At 41.5% G+C, this 19742-nt stretch overlaps 1 protein-coding gene across 1 annotated transcript in view; it reads left to right on the plus strand.

Moving 5' to 3' along the window:
• The window catches only part of ppargc1b (peroxisome proliferator-activated receptor gamma, coactivator 1 beta), an 80528-nt gene extending 74648 nt beyond the window's left edge, over positions 1-5880 (plus strand). The window contains exons 7-12 of the mRNA XM_070913477.1: positions 1613-1677; positions 2165-2822; positions 3700-3757; positions 4151-4269; positions 5250-5377; positions 5789-5880. Of these exons, the coding sequence (XP_070769578.1) occupies positions 1613-1677; positions 2165-2822; positions 3700-3757; positions 4151-4269; positions 5250-5377; positions 5789-5880 (1120 nt within the window). The remainder of the gene's footprint in view (positions 1-1612; positions 1678-2164; positions 2823-3699; positions 3758-4150; positions 4270-5249; positions 5378-5788) is intronic.
• Positions 5881-19742: the final 13862 nt, after the last annotated feature.

Consider the following 19742-nt stretch of genomic DNA (forward strand, 5'->3'; position numbering starts at 1 on the left):
AAGCATCCTTTCATGAAAGTCTTTTTTCCTGCACTTTCAGATGTGTATAATGCTACAGAGCGCAATCGAAAAACTGTGACAAAAATATCTACTAGTTCACAGCCAGCTGTTTTGTTCAGTTCAATCTCAGTGAAAGATTCAATTAGGCAGCAAAGTTACAGCAGCTAACTTATCAATAACTTATTTTGCTTCCAGATTCTCGTAATAGCTTAAACTTATTTGTTATTTTGATGCGGAATATGCTAAATGACTGTATTGTCCAAGTCCCAGTATTTGTATGTACTTAAGTGCATATCAGTGGAACACAGGCTCTTTTTCCAGTAGAGTCTCCCCATTTAAATTCCAGATGGGAGCTGCTGTTCTACACTGCTGAGGAAATGCATTCTACATCATGGGGATCGTGAGCGAGAGACAGATTCCATTAAGGAGCCGAGGATTGTTTCAGCTATACTAATCTAATGCCTGTAAACATGCAAATGCCTGCGTTAATCACCTTTAGCTGTAATTTTTTTTAATTCAACACTAATTGATTTGATCCTATTTGGGTATTTGTTTCATTGTCTCAATTATATAATCTAATGCTTCACAATCTGGCAGTAGTCCATAATTAATACATTTTCTCTTTAAAGTATTAAGTCTTTGGCCCGGGGATTTGTTGTGGGTGGGGTGGAAAAGCCTCTGAAACAAAGTTAAGACCACTGAGAGACACGTAAAACAATACTACTGTACATATTTACGTTCAGCACACCAAACGTGTCACCTAAAACAAGAACAACTAATCTTCATGCTTCAAAAAGACAGCCTGGATCCGTTTTTAATGCATATCGGTACGGACAGTTTGCAGCCATGTCATGTATAATCTCATACATTTGTACAATATTCTCAACCTGTGACGAGATAAACTGGGGCCAAATTCAGCAGTTTTATTCCAAGATCCCTAATGAATCGGGACCCGTGGCTGGCTCACTCAGATTTTAATCTCTGCCAGACAGAGTGCCCTCTCTGCTCTTACTTTTCCAAATTAACCTTCCCACCCATCCAGCCTCAAACCCTGGAACCTCTCCAGCTCCAACCAGTCACAAAGCTGAATGTTTTTCCTATACAAACTTCTGGCGTCCGTCCATCTTCTAAATGAATCTGTCTTCTGAACCACTCACCAAAAAAAAAAGTTGTGTGTTTTTTTATTTTTTTATTTTACTCTCCTGTTCTCTGTGGAGGGTAAGTAATATCCCGCCTGAAGCCAATCCACTCGGCACAGCTCTTGCCTTTCATGGCAACTGGAGAAACAGAAACAGGCAGCCAGAAATAGAAAGCAGAAGAAGAATAGGGGGAGAGGACAGCGGAGTACATATGGTTGTTGTGATAAGAAATGAGGAGCGCAGAGAAATGCCAGTAGCATTTACAGGGAGAGACATAATTCAAATTCAGCAGACATCAGCTGAAACTGTGCTGTTTTTAATTTTTTTTGGGGGGAAAAAGCCTTTTAAAGCTGTTATTGGATTCCTGTTGACTTTAATGTTTGAAAAATACAGCAGATTCCGACATGACACAGCAATCCTTAATTTATCTCTCTCTTTCTCTCCTTTGATCTCTGTTGTCTCTTCACCACCAGAGAGTCCCAGTACAGCACCAAGCCTTTTGAGCAGACGCTCGGTGTCGATCTGTGTGGAACGGCAGGTAAACACATCTCATGTTTACTCAATTGTTTGTTTGGATATGCATTGACGTCAACAGGTTACAGCTCTAAAGGGGCAGCGATAGTGGGACCAAATCTCATTCTGTGTGGGATTAGAAGTAAGAGGAAGCCGAGCATCAACGTTGTCAGAGATAGATTTCTCCTAGAGCGTGTTAGATGTAAGTGTTAGATGAGAAGATACCACGTGTATCTGTACGGTAATTATGAAGCTGGAGCCAACAACCACTTAGCTTAGCTTAGCTTAGCATAATGACTGAGACCAGGGGGAAACTGCTAGCCTGGTTCTGTCCAAAAGGTAAAATCTGCCTACCAGCACCTTAAAGCTCAATAGTTAACAAGTTATATCTCATTTGTTGAATCCGCACAAAAACCGAACTGTACAAACATCATGGTTTTACGGAGGGTTATGTGCTGATGACTATTTCCTGGCAGTTCGTATCCTGCTCATGTGGGTATCTCTTCCCTCAGGTCTCACCCCTCCCACCACCCCACCTCACAAACCAGTGGAGGATGAGCTCTTCAAACCGGCAGAGGGAGGAAAGGGTGTTGAAGGAGCAGGTGGTGGCAGCAGCGGCGATGGAGGAGGTGGCAGCGAGTCTGTTCACCTGGCTTCAAACACCAACGTCGCCACGAAGGCCTCATCCTGGGCTCATCGCGCCCACCACCAGCGGAAGCTTCCAGAGCAGACAGAGCTGTATGCCCAACTGCGGCGCATGGGCCAGGCCGGTGACAGCGACACCCATCGCACCTTTGGCGACCACGACTACTGTGCTCTGAGCCTCGGGGAGAGCCGCAAGCGCAGCGCTGCCATGCTTGGCGCCATGTTGCAGGCGCAAGGAGGGAGCGATGGAGTTAGCACCCTAGCACCCAAAGCAGCCGACGATCAGGTATCAGATGGAAAGGGCAAGGAGAACGGGGAAAGGCTGGTGGTGTCAGAAGTCGCCGAGCCGCTTGAGAAGCAGACGGTGACGGTGGTGATATCATCATTGCCGCCGTCAGACTGCCAGTCAGCAGCCGCCACACCACCGGCTTCAGAGGAAGAGGCGGAGCGCTCGTCTGCGTCTCGCTCACCCTCACCCATCCTCCACCTGTGTCCCGACTCCCCCGCCAGCAAGACAGACTCCAGGTGAGACAGAGAGACAATGAGTGAATGTGTGAAGATGTGGGTCAAGGACATTAGATTAACAGTGAAAGGCAGAGGGAAGGAGAGAAGAAGAGTATGAGAACAATTCTGCATTATTGACACTAGTTTTCTCAGCATATTGTGCTACGTACCTGCCACAACCAACTACTTCACAACACAGGCTGACAAAATCTATGACGGTTGACAAATTCCTACAGTCTTACAGGATACAGCACATCATCACCCAACCCAAGAGACAAAATGCTGGAGGCATTCTCTGTAAACTCTACATGCACACCGAACTTCAAGTCGAAGCATAACCGGTTGTCCGTCATCCCTTCAACTTGTTTTGCTGCTTGTGGCTGCAGCAGAGAGCCGGGCCCTATTAGCAACGCCTTGTCTTGCAATGCGACCAACCATTCACCTTGTTGTGGTTAAACATTTGTACCTGAGATATGCCACAAATCTCTTCATGTATGTCGGGTGTGAAGGGGATGTATTCAGTCACTGTAGCACGTAAACAGAAACTCAGTATGAATGGAATCATTCTATTAACAACTCGAGGACTGTGTTGTCTAACTTAGAATAAGGTCAGTACTCATTTCTATCCTTGTGACAGTTTGACTCCCTGTCTCGCATAGAATAAGGTCAGTGGTCATATCGGTTCTGTACATGAAGACAATGACAGAGGAGAAGGGTGGGGATGTAGGAGAAAGAGAACACAGCGATGCTGTTCTGCAGTCAGTGGGAGAAAGGCTCCTTTTTGCCGCAGTTCACCTGTTTCCTCATGTCTGACATTTCAGTTTCACCTTGTGTCCGTCCTTATCTCACTTACCATCCTCTCTCTCTTTTTCCCCTTTTCTTCCTCGTCCTCTTTTAGCGAGAACTCGGAGGTCTGTCCCGACGACAAGCAGAGGAACAAAGCCAAGTCTGACGAGGTACAGAGAACATTCACGCTCTACGGTCTTTCGCTTGCTGCAATACTGTTGAATCACAGAAGCTTCAAAAAAGCAAATTCCACCTGAAAACTGAATTCACCAGTGGCCCAAACTATACAACACGCTTCTAAAGCAAATGGTCGATGCCCCAAAACATTCAAATATGATTTTGGTACATGAGTTTGGAGTGATACATGACATATAATGTATCTTCAGATGCACACTGCAGCTGCAAGATCAGAGTAAGAGACAGCATGTGAATGAACACAGGATCTTACGTGTTGAGCCTCGGGATGCCGCCATACACTCAGCCTTCCTGCTTCAGTTCCCACGTCTATCTGTATTCTGTATTGTCCTTTGTCCTGACTGTTGCCATGGTTTCCCTGTTGCCAGGACAACTGCCAGGTGTTTTACATCCACAACCTGCCAACCAGCGTGACCCAGAACATGCTGAGGAAACGCTTCCAGGTTTTCGGCAAAGCAGAGGACTGCAAAGTCATCATCTGCAACGAGTAAGTGTCCCGATCTGGATTCCTCATTCTGAAGGGAGGAGATATGGGAACTTTATTTTATGATTATTTTTTTTGTGCGGTGGGTCGCAGACTGTGTGTACGCAAGTTACACTGACTTTGTAATCAGGTGGAAGTATTGTAGTCAGATAATGTTGTCATGAATTCACACTAGATTGAGACGCTAGTGCTCGAACGAGTTACTGGGCTCGGTAGATGTAAATAGCAAGTCATCAGAAATGCCTGTCTCAATTCCACTGAAGTAATCTGGTAACCTGGGAAACCGTGTTGAGACACAACAAACACAACAAAACATAATGAGAAAATAAGAAGGCAGTATTTGTTGGCCTAATTCAAATCTTATATTGAATTAGTTTAGTCAATGTTTTTAAAGGGTGGGTCACAAATGTTTTAAAGTCCTCAGCAGGAGTTTTTAAATCCCCTTTGCTATCTATTCTATCTTTTGCCTGAAATTAAAAAGTCAGGCCTAGTTATACTTTTGCCAACTCAAATTGTAATGACTACTGCAGCAGTTTGAGCCTCTGGTGTTCCTGTTTTTAGTCCACACTTCTCATGTTTGTGTAGGTTACTTCAGGTGCTTTGCTTTCCGTGCACCATAAAAAGGAAAACAATGAACATATTAGCTACTAGGAATACTATACCTATTATTGGCCGTGCCCAAGGCACTGACCTCAGGACTGGAGTTGGTCCCTGGGCTTTGTACTGTTACTGGCCACTGGCCATTTCCCATGGGCATTAATTAAATATGACTTTAAAAAGTTTCACTTTGTCATTTCACTTATTTTGGACATTTATTCTTTTAAAATTCATAAAATGCTGAAATATACTCGATGTAGTAAATACAAATCAGACATCAGTCCAGGGACATGCCAGAAGGAGGTCAGCATGAACCTTCTGCATCTCCTCAAGAAGCATCATCATTATCGTAATGCATGTGTCTGTCTCTGCTCATGTGGTTGTAGGGAGCGCTGTGGGGTGATAAAGATTCGCCAGCCAGGGGTTCAAAGACACTGGAGAGAACGGGAGACTGTTTTCCAGAATGGACCTGCGGGCCTAAGGAGGCTAACAAGGAAACGCTACATAGATCTTGGTAATGAACTCACACACTGACAAAGTTATAAGTGGCTTACATAGTAAACCAGGATGACCTGCGCAGTAATGCACCAGATAACTTTGTTGGCCCCTAGTGGCAGTGAAACATTGATTGAAACTTGTATCCAAGTGTAGCATCAGTAAAGCATTGTGAAGAAAACCTGCTGTTCTGGGTGACAAAGTGGGCACTTAAGACTTCATTTACCACAGTCACCCCTGAGTGGCACAGTGGAAGCAATCTCGCAAAATTGGTAGCTACTCACTGTTAGTAGTAGCTAGTTTTGTTTGTGACAAAATAGAGTTATCAAATGGTTTGCAGTTGGACAATGGTGGAAATATGTGCGTCAAAATTCACCAAAGCTGAACACTACGTGAAATACCACAATGACCTTTTTTTTCTGTCTTGTAGATGAGGCAGGTCCGGGCCCCGTCAAGAGCAAGTACGATGCACTGGACTTTGACACTCTGCTAAAGGAGGCCCAGAAGTCCCTGCACCGCTGACAGCACAGTGCCCCTGACTGGCCAGACTTAGTAAAAGTGCAGCAACACCCCTCCGACTACACGGCTCTGCCCTCAGACAGGCCTCTCAGTACCTCCATGCAAGGCAACCTCGCAAAATGTTTACATTTTTACCATTGGAATAAAGTAACGATAAGGACCTTGTTTTTTAAGTTTCTTTCGCCGGAGGACACTGCTTAAAAACGAGGAAGCCACTGGGAGTCCAGAGGAGTTAAGAGACAATGGAGGAAAGAGGACTTTTAACAGCAATGGTACAACAACTACAAACGATAGTGATACAGTTCTCTGCTGAACAACGATAACAAAGCAGTCTGTGTTGGTGACATCCTTGCCCCGCCTTGGAAGAGCGGGCACGAGAGACCTCTGTAGCAAATCCTTGCTATTCCTGCGTTGCGTTGGTCGTCGTGGTGTGTGTTTCTGCGTGTGCGTGTTCTTTGTTCTGTTTGTTTTGTAAAAAAAAATTTAAAAAAACCTCCCTCTTTCCGGTTACGGGTGGTGAACCTGCAAGCTACGTTCGCCATGAAGTTGTGCGGTTGTATAACCAGAAAAAAAAAAATTCCTGCTTTGTTTTAGCGAAAAATTATGGATGTTATAAATTTTAAAATCTATTGTGTGTGCGTTATGGACAAAGAATATATATATAAAAAAAAAACATTTAACGTAATCATTTGATGACTGATAAAGTTTACAAATCTAACATGAAGAAGAAAAAAATCATGTTTTTTTCTTTTTTGTAACTGTAGTGCTTCCTTGATTTGATCTATGCACTGTAAGGAGGTCAATGTCTCCGCTGTCCTCCACTTTCCCCGTTTGACTCTAATCTCTAACTCTGCCATGCTGACTATTTTGGCTTCTGCTACTGGCTGCTGCAGGCTCTGTTTGGTAGGTGTCTTATACATTAAGACCTCGACTCGGTCCTGGGAAAAATGTCACCTCCAAATACTTAACAACCCATGTGAACTAAAGCTACATGTTGTGACCTGGTGTCAAAATAAGCTAAAATAAGATACACATTGAGTTCACTTGATTTGTCAAAATTCTTATTATGTAACTATAATGGGTCAAAAAAGAAGTTTCCAGTGTAACTGAATTTAAAGCCAATCAGAAGGATTGGGGCTAATGTTACTGGAGTTACTGGATATGGGATGAAGTTCTCTGTGGAACGATACCAGAACTAATGCTTCTGATAGTCCAGGTACATTGTTTTTTCCACATCTAGAGGGGTCTTGATGTATCTTTGATAGGGTCCCACTGAACATGTGTCCAATAAAGGCTGCAGCCTAACGACACCCCCGAATGCCACAGCCAATGCAACAGTTACTGTTTACATTTGGACTGCAGCAAGCAGGACTAAAATGGGGAAATAAAGTTGGTGGCCATTGGCGCTTTCAGTAATGAACTCAGTATGAAATCATCACATCCGCACTTTGTCCAGACCGTCCCGGTCCAAATTTGGATGGTCCAGGAATCCTTTTTAGTTTGTGCTTGGCGTCGGGTTAGCTTGACGTTGGGTTTCAAAGTACAAAAGAACAAGACTAATTTGCTCCCCATTAATCCACCCATGGAACATCGCCATCACTAGAAGTAGACAAATCTGTTCAAATGGAATGTATTCAAGAATCTGAATGTAATCACAGTGTTTTCCCCATTTCTGCTTGCCCAAAGATTGTGGAGCTTTTTGGTGCTTTAAAGGTAGACTTACTTAGTCATCCCATCCGGATGACTGCATGTGACCGATTCTGGCTTGAAGTGCAGTCCAGGTAGCGCCTAATTTACATTCCTGATGCAGCCAGTAGCACCCGCCGTGAAAAGGGAGAGAGCCTCCAAGCCTGCCAATCCGGTGGCTCCACACCGCCACCTACAACACAGCCAGGGAAGGAGCAAGAGATGGGCGTGAAATTAACGAAAGGTTTTAGCCGAGAATGTGATTTCTCGTCTGGGAGGTACTGTATCAGCTGAGCATCTCTACCTCACATCCATCCATCCCTGCTCCCCCTGTCTTTTTATTTCCTCGCTCTTCTGGATGCTCTCCCCCTCCTCTTTTATAAGTCTCTCACTCTTTGTTTTGTTTTTTGTCAGAAATGTTCTGTGTGAGGGTTTCCCCAACTGATGGGCGGTTATGGGTAGTTTGGGGGTTTGTGTTTGATTTTTATACTATGACTCCTTCTACCACTAAGCCCCTTGTCAGGGGAATAATCTCTCTCTCTTTCTCTAAATCTTTCCTTCGCTTGCCTCATAACGTTTTTTAGCGTGTCCGTTTCTTGGAGTCTCGACCTTGTGTCCTTGTGTAACTGAGTGTTTTGTCTTTGTCTCGTGTTTGAGTCGGACACTGCTGACGCTTGCAGGTCGGTGAGGGGACTGGGGAGGTTGAACGGCGGCTTGGTGGTTGGTTGGTCCTTGAGTGCGCTTGGAGGGGAAGATTCCCAATCTTCTCCCCCTACCATCGTTTTCTTGTTTTCTTCAGGGACACGCCAGTCCTCCCGATTTCCCGGTTCCTCCTCTCCTTTCCCAGGAATTTTAATAAAACGCAGCCCGACTCTTTCTCTAACTTTAACTCTATCGCTTTCTGTCTCTCGTTGGGTTCAAGGCCTTGTTTCCAGGTCTTCCCCAAACCCTGGTAAACTCCCCGCTTTTTAACAGATAATCCCCCTTCCCCCGTCCTCTTCCTTGTCCTTTCTCTATCTAATCAACTCCTTGGTAACACACACAAAAAATTGAATGTTTACATCACTCGATTCTCCTTTGACTTTATTAGGAACGCACACTAAGTACAAAGGCGCCTTATTCAGTGTTTCAAAAGAAATAACAGCAAGTGAAGTGGCCTAGAGGGACACACCTTCTCCAGGCTCACTGATGTCCAAAACTAACAAAAACAATTTAGTGCTATACATACTGATTGAGAAACAAGGAGTCAACCTTAAAAAAAGAAGAAAAAAATCAGACATTTTAAGTAATCGTGAACAACTGAATGAGTATTTGTGCTTAGTATGTATACTACTAAAAAGTGAGAGAATGTGCTGGTTTACATATTAAAAAAAGAAAATATATTATAATATATGAATATGAAATGTGTATATAGCACTATGCCTCGTTGTAAACATAAAATGTATTGTGTGTTTTTTTTGTTGTTTTTTTTTTTTAAAGGTGGCGGGTCATAGTTGATTGCTAATCAGACAGGAGATGGTCAGGTCGGTTTTGTTCCAATGAGTTAATGTTTGTTCAGTACAGGGAGGAAATTAAGGGAAAAAATTAAGTTGAAATGACTACACACAAAGTCCAACACTGTTGTAAAAGAAAGACAAAAAACATCCCTTTAGACTATCACACGAAAAGGTTCTATTTCTTTGCTGTTTATGAAATGACTAAATATTTGTTTTTTTTCTTCTGTTTTCTTAAAAAGCAATTTGAAATGCAATACATAATAATCTTATCTTTAAGACAGCCTTTTCCGAAAAACTGAGATAATAATGTACAGTGTGTGGTTGGTTGTTGAACGACAACACAGGCAATCTTTGAGCTGCAGATTCAATAGGCTACTGTACTGTATGTAGACTGCTGTTAAACACACAAAAAAAATCCTAAAAACAAACTACAGGAAGAATGTGGTCAGTTGCGTTGTAAACACATAACACGTATACGAAACAAAATCATACTAATATACTCTTGCACAAATAACGTCCCAAGTAGTGAAATATCTTCACAATATTTTCACAGGTTTGTTCAAATCTGAGTTGCATTGGACACCTACTTGTATTACAGTAACAGCTAATAACTATACATGTATGACTCTGGTAAAGGAATGTGGGAGGGAGGAAAAGAAGTAAAAAAATGAAGTTGTGGCTGGTTTGACCCAGTTAAAGTTTTAGACTAGTTGATACAGATGAGTCAGACACTGTAGAAATCCCAGTTTCACCGCTGCACCTTTACTTCATCTCAAAGAGGAAGCATTTGGATTAAATCAGTTACAATCAAATACAAGTGGCAGAATGGTATGATGGTCCAAGTAGCTGAGAGGCGCTAAGGCAGGATGGATAGATGCATGAGGGCAGCCTGATTCGACAAATTTGTGAATGCTGTATGTACACAAAAGCAGAAGATAGTAAGTTTCTTCACCACATGAAGGGGACATGACAAGTAGTAGTTTTACATCGAAGCAGTGGGAGAGAAAGTAAAAAGGTGGAGGTCAAGGGTGTGGATGGGAGAAGAAATTTGCCTTCAAAAACCATGTTGAAAGCTTCCCGATTTTTGTTTTTCTTACTGATGACCAAAATGTTACCTTTTAGAAAAGGCTTTTAGTTTGCAAATCTTAACTGTTTTCACATGTCATATATGTTTCTGCATTTAATCCAAAATTCAGACTTCCACTTATTTGAGTGACTGTTGAGACCGCAGCAGGTGGTGGGATTCGTACAGTGGCCGTCGCTGTGCCTGCGAGGGTGCCTCCATTGTTTTAGAGGTGAATGACATCGAAACAACCCCATTTTTCATCATGGCAAGCCTTAAATATCAATCGGGGGAAAACGAAGCTACCACTAGCTTTTATTATTACTGTTTCAACTCCTTCCCAATCCAATGTGGTTTATTATTAAATAATTACTTATGTAATTAAAACTTTTTTCAATAGCCATATTATAAAAAGGTATATACATATATATGAATATATATTTGTGTGTTTGTGTAGATATCTAGATGATTATATACTTTCTTATAGAAAACTTTGATGTTGACCATTCTCCTCAGTGTTTTGAGAACACGTTGACACATTTCAACATAATAATACCGCTGTCCGCTTGGTCTAGGTCCTAGGTCGATGGACAACGAATCCAAATAAAAAAAAATGTTAAAAAAAAAAAAAACTTCCAAAGGGAATTACCCTCGTCAGAATGCAATACCTTTCTTTCCACTCTTCATTTCAGAAAAATGGAAAATGGCAAGAAAACCATAAAACTTGATAGGCAAGTTGACCAAAAAATAAAAGTTGAACAATAAAGAGCGTGGCTCGTGAAAAATGTGACGTTTGACGGCCGCGTCAGATCCAGTTTTATAGACGTCATGTTTCCAATGCCATGGCCCACTAAAAACACTTCTTTGTTTTTATGTCACTTACTGTTTTGTTTTTAGTTTGGAAAACAATGCATCTGTCGGCTAGCTTCACCATCAAATTAGCCCCTACCAGGACAGGAGTGCTTGCAATACCAGCCTGATTCTGGCTTCAGATTCCACTTTCGTCTTTAATCTGCAAAATGGTTGTTTCACATCAGCAGTTGTACAATACACGGAAACTAATGGCTAATCTGTCAAACTTGATGGCAACAGTGATGTCAAATAGGCACTTAGTAGGGACTGCAAACTGTCTAAATCTGCTAAATGTGAGTGGGTGTTTTTTGGTGGAAGAAAATATTTTGACACAAAGGGCATACATTGTTTTTGTTGTTTTTCATTACTATTGATTTATGTCTATTTACATCTAATGACTATCAAATTCACATAAATGATTTGTTTTCTTTTTTAACTTAGTTTTTGGTAAAACAAAAAAGGTAAATACTGCTAGTGAGATTTTATATTTTTACATATGTTGGTTTTATTTTGCGTTTCTTCTTTTTTTATTTATACGACACTTAGTTTGGATGTCTTTAAATTGTGTTATTTTCTCCGTTTTGTGTGATTTCATATGTCTTGAGAATGTGGAGACAAAGGCATTTCAGTATTTTTGAATTGTTAAAATCTAGTTTCATAGAAGCGGAAGTATCTGATGTTATAAATTATATTTTAATTCATGTAAATAGTTTAAAACAGAAGACTATGGCTTCCTTTTAAACTGAATACATTTCTCTTCAGAGATTGTTTACATTATGAAACTGTAGAGATGTGCTCCTCATATACTGTATAAAGTACATATATTCATTGATTTGCCTCCAAAAAATAAAATCCTAATGAACAGAATTCTTTCAGTACATGTGGTGATTTTTAGTTTAAAGTTTAAAGTTTAAAGATTTGGCTTCCTTTGGCTCACTGTTTTAAAACACATGAAGAAAGCTTACAGGACATTTCAATACGCTCCGGGTTCTGTGGTTCCTACTGAAGACATAAATCTTTAAAATCAGGTCACAAATGTATTGTTTCATTTTTAGAAACGGCTCTGGAACTGGGAGACAACTGGGCGCTGTAGTTTTCAGCAAACGTTACTCAAACAGGGCTAAATCCACATTTGGTGCTCCAGTGAGTATTTCTGGCAGCAGGGAGGGGAGTCAAAATAAACTAGTGTGTCTGTTCATGGTAATGAAGGAACATGTCACTCTGTGCACTGGAGTGGCTCATTTATGTGTTGTAGTAGTTTTTGGACAGCAATGGAGCTCTATGGCACACAAGAATAGATAGTGTTCATCAGGCTTTGGATACACACACACACACACACACACACACTGTTAGTAGGATCAGTTCATTGTTGGTTTGGGTCTTTTCATGGGATTTGTTAACTGACATTGGTCTTAATCTGTAAAATTCATCCCGTGTTCTCTTTGCACGACTTGAAGCATCTGTGGAATTCTGTTATGATTTCCTTCCAGCTGAATTTTGGTTCTCCAAACAGAAAGCGAGCCACATCTCTGCAAAGCGTCGTCAGATGGCGATGAAACCCGGTCACATCCTCAGTGTACTTCCACCCTGCATGATTAACTTTTGCTTTTGGCCCTAGAAAGGTTACTTCTGAGTGCAGTATACAATTATGTAATTATTCTTATTTTCCTCTCCACTTTTTTAATGGGAAACATCATCTTTAAGTTCAAAGTCTAAACGCTGTCATGAATTTGACTTGGCTCTAATCACTATTCTGTCTCTGTAGCTGCTTCATACTGACATTTCTCTCACATCTACTTCCCTCTTAAACGTCATACTTCCGTGTCTTGAAATGCTCATGGGTAATGAGAGGTTGGAATATTGCATTTATAAAAGGTCAGATATTCCATGATTGGCCAAGTAATCATCCAAACTTCACGGATAAATCTTCACAAAGACAGTATAGACATACTGAAGAGCTTCTATAAAGGGAAGATGATAATCTACAGGGGCTTGTTTTATTGTGTCGACCCACCACAAGCTCTTCTGTCTGCAATGGGGCAATAAAAATCTTGCTGCATTTAAAACACTTGCATTTTGGTCTATCATTATTTCTATAAGGTTACGGTTGTATCATCTCTCACTGGGACCAGTAACAAACAAAAACAAACAGTTTCTCGGAGCTGTTCTTCATTTTTAGACATGGTTTGAATATTATCTCGCCTTCTGCCTGCATGAGTGTTATTTACGTGTTTGTATACAGCCGAGTGTCAGCATGGTAACACAATACATGCAGTCTTGTGTGACTGCTGTGATCAGTCTATCCAGGCTGTGGAGAGGTTCAGCTTCATGAAGCGGTGCGCTCATGGACGCTCCCTCTTCCCAGTCTTCCCCTGGTTAAACAGCACCCTATTAACAGGCTGCTGGCAATTTTCCGCCTGGCTGAACTGTGATTCACATGTCAGTGACTGCACTGATGATGTCTGTGCACGGGACATCACTGATGGTCTCTGGTCTCCTATCACTCCCACACCAGCAAAAACACATTGGAACATTAAGGTTTCACAAAACCCCAAGGCTACGAGGGAAGAGGAAAACCTAAATGTACCAGGCTGAATATACATTATGGCCCTTTGAGAGCACAGAAGGATAAAAATAAGAGTAAACACAGTTTGTGTCGCCTCAGATTAAAGCATTAAAGCAAGACAGTCCATAGAAAAGACCTAAAAACCTTAAGGCCAGAGGAAGATATCGATCAACTAAAACCGACCAAATGACATTGGGTTCCATATGTCCATCTGCGACTAGAACAAAATCACATCAGGCGTTCATCAAACACTGCTTTCAATCTGACGGGGCTTTCACACCAACAGCAAGGCCATACTATCATTGGTCAGCTACATGAGCCATAGCAGTGTGCACTGTGCTGATTTTCCGCCACGTTGTGCAATTTCAACTAAATTGCTCTCTGAACCCAAATATGATGACCTCCATGCACCAAGTGCATTCGTCCAAAAGATGGCGAAGAAAAAAAAGCTCTGTAACTCCACTGTCCTACAGGTTTTACTCAAGTGAGTAAAACATCTCAATCATGGCAGAATTTACAGGAGAGGACAACGATATCAAGTTAGAAAATGCATGTTGTGTGCACCCCTTTAAGCACTACACAGAGCTGCTTGATTCAAGACACCCTGCATTCTGCATGCTGTCTGGCTTCTTGTATCTGAAATCTCATTCGTGGTCACTACCCACAGCTCATGACCGTAGGTGAGAGTTGAAACTAGCAAACTGAGTGTTTCACGTTCAGGCTCCAGCTCTCTTCCTTACTGACTGTCTGGTGCAATGCAATCTTATGCAACATGCTGACCCTCAACTGCTTTGTGACCCCTAGATATGTTTTGTCTTCACTTGCTTATTTACTCTCTTACTTGGGGCAGCAACTCACTCCTAAACTGAAGGGGGGCAATCCATGGTGCCGTGGCCTCAGACACGGCCGGACTCTTATTCCAAGCACTTCACATTTTGGCTACCCACTAACACAGTGTACGCTTGGGGTCACAGTCCAGTGAACCCAGCAGAACTACATCATTTGCAAAAAGTAGAGCTACAACCCTGAGACCACCAAGCGTAGACCCTCCATTCCTTGGCTAAGATGGTCCAGATGTGTTATTGAATACCACAAACAGAATCGGTGACGAGGAACAGCCTTGGCGGAGCCCACTGCTCACTACAAACACACTTGACTTACTTCAGAGAACACAAACACAGCTCTCACTGTTGTTATAAATGAACAGAATGGCTCTACGTGCCCACAGTATAACATAATACAATTCAACAGCATCCCTACAGCCTTAAAATGACCATGAAGTTCAATAAACACTTCTCTGAAACAGTGTCAATAAAAACTGGACATCATAACATGAAGGTAGGTTTCATCATTGCCAGGCCGTTGTATTCGGTGTATATACTAACATTATAAACTTCTTACTAAAGTGAGACGGGTATTAAATAATGAATGTATGATTCTTCTCCTTGGTTAATACATCCATTTGTAAAGCATTAACCTTTTTTCTTTTTTTTTTTTTTTTTTACTTTGGTGATTAATTGTTCAGCCCAAAGCCAGAGGAGAAAGCAGACGATTAGAAATCATCCTGTCAGCCATTTCATGTCCTGCTGTCCTCTGTTTGGTTGTTTCTGTGGGGCAGTCGTGACTGCAGCAAACAGAGCAGCTCTGCAGTGCAGTGCAGAGTTATTAGACACACAGCGTCGTCCCCATGAGCTTCAGCTTAACTCTGACAGGGACACCAGGACAAGACACTCCTGTCCACCATGAACCTAATAACTTCTAGGTTTTTGTCACACCCCCCCCCGTTGAGATTGACTGAAGGACGTTTGTTTATCCATTCTCTCTGATCGCATTGTTTCTACATTACACTAACCGTTCGTTTGCTTTTTTGTTTGTTTGTTGTTTGAAAGGCAAAAGGTTAGGTTTGACAAATAAATGAGTCACGGGCGACCAACTCTGGGCTGAAATTGGTCTTAATCTGCAGTGTCTTTACACGGATTGGCCGACAATTGAGTGCCATATTGTCAGAATGATGCATCTAAATGTTCCAGCATTTTGAAAATAGCACTGCTGATTGGGGAAATATGGAAGCCTAAATGAAATTTGGGTTGCGCTGCTCCATCTTTTGTACGGCTGTCCAAGTGTAATCTGCAATATACCGTGTCAGGGGAACATCCAGATGCATCTTTATGATCTTTGACATGTCTGACATGCCTTCATATCTACTACAGAGTAAATCATTTCGGCAAAAAACTTTACTTTACACCTTTTCCTCACACCTAACCTTCTGCCTTTCACACAGGTGGGGGTGACAACGACAACTTTTATGTTGCCTTTTGAAATGTGCAAAAAAAAAATCAACCTGTTACTTGCTGCTTCATTTTTACATTTGTTATATTTATATTCATATTTGCCGTATATTTCACAGTTATTCATTCTGTCCACTTTGACCTTCAGTCTTCATCAAATCTAACTGAACTCAACAAAGTTCTTTCATATAAATTTAGAAAGATAAACACAGAAACATTCTCAAACCCAATTAATTAGGCTTCAAAGTGAATTGCGATCATTTTAGAAATGAGGTTTTCATATCAGCCACAGTGAGTGTCCTGCTATACTTTCATTTCCACCTAAAGATTGAATAAATGACACGTCTCCGACTGTATTTTGACGTTATTCGTCTGCTGTATTAACATTTATATTAGACCCAGAAAAATATATTAAACTCCAACCTGGTTAAATTTAGGTTAAATATCAAAATATATTTGTAACTCAGGAATATTTTCTCATCTGGCTAATGTAAATTACTTTACCCCAAAACACCCCCCGATACCTCCCCTGAGACGGAGAACAACTGCTTCACCACACAGCAGTATTTGGTGTTTGTAAGTAAGTAAGTTTGTATATTTCAATCAGTGTAAACATGTTATCAATGAATTGCAACAAGTCAATGAAGAATATATCTGGTAAATATATACGCTACCGTTAAACTGTGTGGAGTAAAAATCACATAAAACAACCTTAAAGTTACTTAAGCAGAAACGTAATCAGAGCTGGATGTTAAAGGGCTACCAAATAAGTAAATAAATAAACAAACAAACAAACTCTTGTTGGAAATATACTGCGTGCTGCAGCTCTGACACACAACACAGGAAGTTATTCTTGTGTGATCAGAGCATCAGCTAAATGCTATACAATACACACTACACTTGTGCATCATAAAATGCTGATAAGAATGCATTGCTGGGGCAAGAAAGCCTGAGCAAACTAGTCAAGTGACTTCCTGTGCTTAGAAACTGCAGCCGACCCATGCACAATCGTCCTATAAATAGTCCTGTATCGCTCTCTCGGCTGTGGCTTGCAGGCTGGCAGCTCTGCAGTCACGACTGCCCCCGATCGCTGCTAGAATGAGGCTAAAGCTCCCTTCCTGTAGGCTCACGGGTTGCACTGCAGCTGCTACTCTCCCTCTCCCTCTCCCTCTGCAGTCACGGGTTGTCCCTGCGTCAGAGCCAAGCTTTGCAAGCTCCGCTGATCATCCCAACCATATACGGCAATCCTTTGAGCTCCCAGCATGCCCTTACGTCACGGGGACCTACGTCATACACCAGTGACGACATACTCAGATTATGTATCCATGCTATTATTATATTACTACAGCGTGTGAGGGAGGGAGGGAGGGAGGGGCGATGATGAATTTAGCTCATGTCCTGCCCCCTGTTGTGGCTCCAGTGGCGATCAGTTTTCATTATCCCACTCTGGCGTCATGTTGTGTTTTATAACAGTATTATATATGGCTCTAGGTGGGAAAATTAGCTAATGTGTACAAACACAAACTCGTGTAAATGGATAGCACAGCTGGCAGATATTTATACATTGTGTAAGTCGTCTTTTATGCATGTTCCCTGCAGCAGTCCTGCATTAGTGCTGCCAGACAATTCTCTCTCATCCACACAAATATCTAGTTACTCTCAAACAGCCAGTTTCCAGATGTTTTCTTCTCACCACATATTTACATGTTGAACAGTATAAACAGTGACAACACGCATGCTACAGAAAGTATGGACTTTTCCACTGCTGCTACATGCATCCGTTTTGTCATAAAACAAATGACTGTATAGTCTCTGCACCGTCGGTTACTTGTATGCTGGAGAACATTTAATGCCTAAAATACTACTCAAGTAAACTGTTTTGTGAGAACATACATTTACCAAGAAGACTTCAACAGGCTTTTGGCTTGGAATAAACTCTTCACTCGAGCATAACCGAGTAAGTTTTACATGCGTTTACCTCATGATTTGAAACTTTGGCTAGGTTTAATATGAACATCCCACATTGTAACATTATATGATAGAAAAAAGTGTCTAGATTTAAACTGAGCTAAATGTGATTTAGAAGTTGGCAGACATGTTGGTTACAGCATTTAGAAAGCAGGATGCAGGTTGTAACTACAGTCCATGTTGAAATATAGTCATTACAATGCTGTCGCAGCAACAGTTATATGTAACCTATGTAACCCATCTGACAACCTTTTACTTTTCAAAAGGATTAAACCCAGTTCTAACTTTGGCTCTCTTCTGTAAATCCATGCTCACTGGGTTGTTTTGTTCAAAGTATTTGGGGGAAAAGGACTTAATGAATAACCCATAGAAAAACTTAAAGCCTGACAACCTTCTTGTAGAATCAAATGATTTTGTTATTTCTTTCCCCTGGCCTGAAAGCATTTTGGCACAACACTTGGCCGGCTCCTCCACACCGCTGTCAGTCAAATGCTTGCTGGGTTGTAAATCCTCATGGTTGAAAAGAGTGCAAAACTTTTCCAAACAGATTCTCTCGGGAATGAAATGAAAGTGTAGTGAGAGTTCAACAAACATGCAGAGAAAGTGTGTCAGAGAGTCATCAAATGCTGACAGGAAGGCTTTCTAATACGTAGAAACCCGTCATCATACACACACTCAGAGTGGATGCAGTGGACATGCACACAGTGAGGGGTTTCTGCTTTCTACTATGGAGACGTGCACACATACTGTACTAACACACACACACACACACACACAAGTAGCTGCGTGTGCATGTCTCTGATTAACAGAATATACCAAGACACAAGAAACTGATTCAAAATCATCATCAGTATTAAACAGCCCACACAGCACAAGCTAACACACTAAACACTCACTACACTACACAGACACAGCTCAGTAAAAACACCAAAGTATTTCAGTAGGAAAATAGCGATACATCTTTACTAACCTCAGCAAAGTGACTTATGAGCAATTTCCCCTTTTGCTCATTATTAACTACAGTAAAACATCGTGTGTGTTGAGAGCGAGAAATTAGTCCACAGAAACACAATCCTGCCTTTATTTACAAGCTTTCACACTGAGCATCACATGGGGAAGATGGTGCCATATGTAAATATGCTAAAAAGGCTAAAATGAACATATTATTTTGTAACAGGCTTATAAATATACAGTAAAACCAATGCTGCAGAGCAGAAACTCAGTCAGTCATCAACGAATGACGAAACGACATGATACACACGGTATTTGCAGCATACATCTATTTTACAAGCAGTGCTCTCAGTTCATTCTCATTACAGAGTTACACATTCTGACCATTTGACAGCATGTAGACAAACAAGCTGAGACTAATGTGTCAACACAGCTCATGTCACAAGAACCGAGCTAAAAATACAACATAATTGTTAACATTTGATTCACAGACGCGACTGACAGCCCCGCTGTAGAATGTTAATAGTCGAGTTTGCGGCGGCTTCCCTCTCTGTGTTTATAAAACTGCACCGTGAAGGATCCACATCTACGAAACCATCCACAGGATATTATATATTATGCAAAATACCTGAAAATACCTAAACATCAGAGCCACAATGTGCAACAATATGCATATACTGACTTTTTCCAACATTTCGCTGTTCTCGTCCTGTTCTCGTTCCAAATTCCATTTTGTTTCGAAATCAAATGTTTTTAGAGCAGTAAATATTATCTCTTAGCAGGTACATTGAATATTCCAGCTGACCCTGAGTATCAAGTCTAATCAGGAGACTGCGGATAACCCACCAGACGCCATCACAGATCCTTTACATCGACTCAGACCGATGGTTTGCATGTTTTAGTCCATTAGTTACTCGACAGACTGTGTGTTGTAACATTTCTGCTGAACACTGTCTACTGCATTCCTTTCTAGGCTGCTGGTTTCAGTTAATGCC

Source organism: Enoplosus armatus, chromosome 10, assembly GCF_043641665.1.
Source record: "Enoplosus armatus isolate fEnoArm2 chromosome 10, fEnoArm2.hap1, whole genome shotgun sequence".
In the NCBI taxonomy this organism is placed as follows: Eukaryota; Metazoa; Chordata; class Actinopteri; order Centrarchiformes; family Enoplosidae; genus Enoplosus; species Enoplosus armatus.